The sequence below is a fragment of the Eptatretus burgeri genome, chromosome 17 (assembly GCF_056783735.1).
Source record: "Eptatretus burgeri isolate ZD-2024b chromosome 17, Ebu_testis_v1, whole genome shotgun sequence".
Lineage (NCBI taxonomy): Eukaryota > Metazoa > Chordata > Myxini > Myxiniformes > Myxinidae > Eptatretus > Eptatretus burgeri.
The window spans coordinates 10,686,756-10,692,978 of NC_140977.1; the positions used below are offsets into that span (position 1 = coordinate 10,686,756).

At 47.6% G+C, this 6,223-nt stretch overlaps 1 protein-coding gene across 5 annotated transcripts in view; it reads right to left on the bottom strand.

The window, feature by feature from the left end:
- Positions 1 to 5,539, bottom strand: part of LOC147009292 (CDK5 and ABL1 enzyme substrate 1-like) — a 43,702-nt gene extending 38,163 nt beyond the window's left edge. For 3 of the 5 annotated variants that reach the window (XM_085862057.1, XM_085862059.1, XM_085862060.1), the window contains exons 1-3: positions 5,166 to 5,539; positions 3,041 to 3,373; positions 1,811 to 1,897 (exon numbers count right to left, since the gene is read on the bottom strand). In XM_085862057.1, the coding sequence (XP_085718183.1) occupies positions 1,811 to 1,897; positions 3,041 to 3,373; positions 5,166 to 5,209 (464 nt within the window). In that variant the 5' untranslated portion in view covers positions 5,210 to 5,539. The remainder of the gene's footprint in view (positions 1 to 1,810; positions 1,898 to 3,040; positions 3,374 to 5,165) is intronic. The other 2 variants (XM_085862058.1, XM_085862056.1) reach the window with 2 other exon arrangements.
- Positions 5,540 to 6,223: the final 684 nt, after the last annotated feature.

Sequence of the window (6,223 nt, forward strand, 5' to 3'; positions counted from 1 at the left end):
CGCTGCACTTGCACCTCTCAAACACACATCCTAGACACCCTTATTTCACATTCCTCCCCTTTCCCAAGCGTTCTGGGTTGCACAGGTATTGAGAAGTCGTTATCCCTCAACTGCTTATATCTCTCTGGCCTATCTCTAATTTTTCTCGGGTTGTGTGTGTGCGTGTGCGATGGCACCTGTCGTAGCACAAGTTAAGACTGCACAAGAATAGTCGGGATAACTCTGCTCTGTCTTCTTTTGTAAATATTGTTTGCCTTTTGCCGCACCTCACAAATTCCTTGCTTTCCCTGCTGTACATCTATCTATAATTCCAGGTGTGTGTGTGTGTGTGTGTGTGTGTGTGTGTGTGTGTGTGTGTGTGTGTGTGTGTGTGTGTGTCCGCTGTTTCTTGACAACCACTGGTCCGATCTAATTGAAACTTGCCAGGTATAATGCTGGGGACCTGAGTATGTGCCTTTTTAAGATTTGATATTAATTGGACAAGTGCTTCCCAAGTTATGGCCATTTATTTACCAAACCAATGACAGGACACGTTGCTGCGTAGGTGTGGCCGTTGGTGAAGAGATCCTCAGCCGCATTCCCCATTACCGGTTACAACGTACGGACTTCCGGATAGTATTCTAATAGACTGACTGTATTCTAATAATTTCTCGATTTCTTATGCGCATTTATAGATTAACACAATGCCCCAATCCAGTCGTCGTTTGTGAGAGCGAAGGAACGGACGGTGTGGTTGTTGTTTCTGGCGGGCGGCTTGAAAGCTTTTTTTGCCTCCCCCCCCCCCCCTCCGTACGCGTTCCCCATTATGGGTTACAATGTATGGACTTCCGGGTTGTGATGACTTACTGTATTCTAATAATTTCTCGATTTCTTATGCGCATTTATAGATAAACATAATGCCCCAATCCAGTCGTCGTTTACGAGAGCAAAAGAACGGACTGTGTGGTTGTTGTTTCTGGCACGCGGTTTGAAAGTTGTTTTTTTTTATTGCACGTACGGGCATGCACTAGTTTGTAATAAATCCCATACTGTGCCACATAACTTTCCTCGCTCCTTGCTTGAATAAATGTGCCTGTGAGAAACGATCCCAGCTCGTTTTTGTCTTTTCCTCCATTGGTCTAGCATGGCCCGCACCCAAGCTGAGCCGGGACGTTGGTCCCCAAAAATCAGTTAAATATCTGGTACATACTTGGCAGCTCCGCTCGGCTGCACCCGATCCAGTAAGTAACCGAAAAAAAAGGTATGGACGTACCGAAGGTGCGATTCCCCGATAAGGAGGTCACGTGTTCTTAGGTAAACGGTTCTCAGACGGAGGACCCTCGGTCACGTGGTCAAGTTACAGACGTTCGCGGTCGATTAGTGTTGTTCGTGTGCGACGGCCTGCGGTTCCCGGTGAGTCCGGAGAGGAACCCGAGACAGCCCCTCCCTCATGGTTCCCCCGCAACGCCGGGTCCGCGACAATATTACGGAAGCCACGCTGAGTGATGGCAAAGTCAAGAGACACAGCCAATTGTAATGACAAATTGCAGAACCTTCTGCATATCCATAAATTAATGCAAAGAGACCATGTCACTCCCAATTTGGTGAGCACTACCAACACACCATTTGAGAGAAAAATAAAAAATTCCAAATGGACATCGATCATCAAGGTTCCTGTCGACAGCAGGTCCATCAATTGCAATCCACTCCCCAATCCCTTTCTTTCACAAACTAAAACAACCAACATATCAAGAGCAAATATCCCTCCATTCCTGTTGTCCATCAACGTCCACCTTTCACAGCGGCACTCTCCCACACTCTCCATCTATACCTGCGGAGCGGAAAAGGAGTATCTTCGGGCTCCTCCGATGTCTCGGCAGAAGATTGTTGTGACAACAGACGCCTGCAGAACGTCCCTCTGCACAAACAAAGGCAACGAATCAGCTCATTGGGGAAAACACGACACCGAGTTGTGCACTTCAATCATCCAGGGAATCTGATCCAAATCGGAAACCACCCTTACGTTGCTGGCCTTATTGACATTTACGATCCACGCGACACCAGGAGAATGAGCTTTGTGGAAACGGATGTTAAGCCAGGCGTCCAGGTCTGCTCGCATTAGTTGATGAACGGTAAAGATCCCACGGTGTCTTCCGCGTAGAGTGGGTGAGTTATCCCCAGAATCATGAACAAGTTAGGAATTCCTATCCGAAGCAAGAAGCAAGAAGGTGGGACTAATTCGAGTCGTTAAGGAAGTAGTAGGAGAGAGAGAGAGAGTCAAAGATCCCACTGTGTCTTTTGCGAAGAGTAGTTTTGTGCTTACGGACTTGATGGAATTGGTGTGCAGGTTTTCATATCCATGCACATACAAAAATCATTCGACGAGTTTTCTTTCAATCTCCGTGCAGAGCTCCAGAGACCACCACAAACAGTTTTGAAGCTATCGATCTCCCTCCAAACAAATTTGAAAAAAAAAAAGAATTCAAAAAAAAAAAAAATCAAGGAACGAGGTTTCAAAATCGAAGCAATCTTGACCTCACTGATCACCAATCTTCTGCTAACTCTGCATTGAACGAACAACAGAAGGCGGTCGCTTTTAGTAAAATCTCGGACGCACGTCCCTCCTCGGCTTCGTTCAGAATTCCTTTACCCAAAAGGAACCCGCTGGGTTGCGACCCATCTGCGCATGGCAATGACCGTGAAGGAGGCCGACCGTAATTGGCTTAGCAAGTTGCACAATGCAGGCATAATGTCCTTGTTTAGTTGTGGCAAACAACCAAATCGGTCGTGATGGAGGCCAAGTGGAACAACAACCAGGTGTTCAGAAAGAGCGCAGGATTTGCCCAATCAGGTGTGATAGGTTTTTTTTTTTTTTTTTTGAGGCGATATTTTAACGGGAAATAAAACAAGAAGCAGTACTTTTGTACCGGCCTGAGAGTCCCTGACTTCGTGCAAGTATTACCGTTGCTGCATTCTTCCTCGACAAATGATGCACGCTCCACATCGTTGTAATCATCATACCGATAGCATTAAAGTCACCGTTACAATAATCAGAACTCACCCCTGGCTTGACCCTGGCCCTTCGGGAAAGCCGATTGGCGTGGCTCCTTCCATCGCAGGTCCAAACTGCGCCGTCGGTGTCAAACTGTGTTGGACCGGTGCCTGGAGAGAGCGAGCAGCAAGGAGGAGACAGCCATCAGAGACACCAAATTCCTGAGGGGGTCGATCGTCGGCTATCGGAGTGGGAAACGGAGATGAGCAGGGAAGCCCGGCAAGGGGCCTTCCATCGAGGGAGATGTTGCTGAGGAAGGCCACGGCGGCTCGCCGCCTACGGTCAGGACGCCGGAAGGCCGAACGAGTCGGCATTGCGGTCCCCTGTTGATTGGTCGGACAACTGTGGGGATGGAGACACCGCGATTCGTTAAGTCACCCTTGCAACCAAAAAAAAAAAACACAAGGGTAGTGGGATCGACAGAACAAGGGTAAAGTCATTACATACGTCAGAAATACATCAAAATCTAAGTGGAATCGCTAATAACACCACCAACTACAAGGGAACTCAGTAGAGCGCATACAAACCGCGCCACGCAATGTCTGATCCACAAAAACATGTCGGTCCCAGTACATTTTTGGTAAATCGTGCCGTATATCGTTTTTGGCCCCCGTCTCTCAATGGTGAAGAATCGCTTTAAAAATTCTCAGAGTCGGATCCGGATCCGGATCTTCACCAAAATCTCAACACTTCGTCCTTGTCGCACACCGAACCTGTCCACAAAATTTCATCCGGATCCTTCAACAACTTTTTGAGATATCCTGTACACAAACAAACCAACAAACAGAGAGGGGGTGAAAACATAACCTCCTTCACCTTCGGTGGCGGAGGTAATGATAGGAAATTTTGGTCAAATTCAAAACGAAGCACATTACGTGGAATTGGGGGGGGGGTGGGGGGCGGGGGGGGGAGGAGTGAGAATCCAAAGCTACATTGCTGTGGGAATCGTATCATCCGTTTATTTTGAGAAGGTGAGGCTGCCACGTATCAGGGACCTGTCAGAGTCAGTCATCTTGTTACACGTGAAACAATCTCACCACCACACACACAATAATTCCTGCTGAGGGTGTGAAACCTCCGATTTCTCTTTCAAGTTTTATATTAATTACTTACGGTTGGGTATTTTTATTTATTTATTTTTATATACATTGTCGAGGCTCGTGTGAGAGCGAACACACAACGCACAGCAAAGGGGGGCAGGAGACAAGGGGGGCAGGAGTGGAAAGGACAAAACAGTGGGGAACAGAGACATTAGGAGATCTGTGGAAGGGAGAGGGATGGGGCGGGGAACATGGGGTGTACAAGATGGACACTACAGGGACTTTCAGGAAGGGAAGCAGGGAATTTGAAGGAGGTGGGCTTGGGGTGGATTAACGGGGGAAGAAAAGATCGAGGATTTGGATGGGGGACGATAAGAGGTGGTGGTGAACAACTCTAATACCCTGTATACTCAGGAGATGGCCTATTTATTGGAAGATAATAAAATAATTTTGTAAAGTTCTTCGGATGATTCAGTATAGAGAGTATCACCCCTCCACTCCCCATGGAGTACAGAATACCTCCTACAACCTCACTTTTTGGTTTTCGATCTTTCATCCTTTTGTGGTTCAATTCGTCTCAGAAAACAAAAGCAAAAGTGAACGAAAAAGAAAAAAAAGAAAAAAATGTTCATAATTATATTATTACACCCTCATTCAGATACAGTAATTTACCCTGGAGCACGCCCCATTCCCACCTCCCCCTCAGGCGTGCCCCATTCCCCCCCCCCGTGCCCCATTCCCACCTCCCCTCAGGCGTGCCTCATTCCCCCCGTTCCCCATTCCCCCCCGTGCCCCATTCCCACCTCCCCTCAGGCGTGCCCCATTCCCCCCCCCGTGCCCCATTCCCACCTCCCCTCAGGCGTGCCCCATTCCCCCCCGTGCCCCATTCCCCCCGTGCCCCATTCCCACCTCCCCTCAGACGTGCCCCATTCCCACCTCCCCCTCAGGCGTGCCCCATCCCCCCGTCCCCCCATTCCCCCCGTGCCCCATTCCCCCCCGTGCCCCATTCCCCCCCTGTTCCTGGAATGGTTCTCGGTTTCCCTCTCCGTGGTTAATCGATAACATGGGGTACAATTACAGCACGAATCACTTACCGGTTCTTTTCCCCTTTGTCCGACCTCTCCTCTGTTATCGACATCGTCCGATACCTCACGGAACGTCACGTGTCACGTGTCACGTGTGTGGACCCACGATGTTCATTTTGGGGCACGCGGGGGGCCAAGACCGCAGCCCTTCTCCCTCTTCGCTTCGTTTCAGTTGACGGGGAACTCGAAACAGCTTTTCCCTCACGCTCTTCCGTCCTCTTCAACCAGCGAACCAACAATCGTGCGGAGAAACGTGCGGAGAAACGTGCGGGTCCCACACAAACAAAACCACTTCCCGTTTTCGGGGGGTTTGCGCCCCCCCCCTCCCTTTACCTGTAAGGATTCTTCTTCCTCGTTTCCCAATCCACCAATGCTGCTTTCCTTGTTTTGTTTAGTTGTTGTTGTTGTTGTTGTTGTTGTTGTTGTTGTTGTTGTTGTTGTTGTTGTTGTTGTTGTTGTTGTTGTTGTTGTTGTTGTTTAGTTGTTGTTGTTGTTATTATTATTGTTGTTGTTGTTTTTTGTTTGTTTGTTTGTTTTTACCAATCTCCTCAAACCTCTTCATTTCCTTTGAGGTTTTTATTGTTTTGTTTTTTTTTACACACCGGAAATTAAAATACTCTCCACCTTTTACAAATCGACCTTTGAATAATTATTTTCTCTTAAATCATGAGAATTTCATTTTTATTTTGGCCTTTAAAAAAAAAATCTTTCCCTTTCTTTTTCTCATCATCTTCAGCCGACTATCGATATGACGTCAGAATCGAGGATCACCACGTGATCTTCAGCAGTTTATTTCGTTTAATTTAGTCATCCTGAACCTGCGTTCGGCTGGTTTCTCTCCCCGCCCACCCCCGTGTGTTTTAACATGTTTTTTAAAATTTATTTTAACGGTAACAAAAAAATCCAAATTTGCGTGTGCCATGTTTTCCATGATGTAACGAGCACTTTCAAACATATATCGCAATAACAAGTTTTGTCTGAACCACTCGTCCGTCCTGTCGTTCGCCTTTCAAGTAATGGGGGCGGTGTATTCACAACAAACGCTGTTACGTAGTTCCTTTACCGGT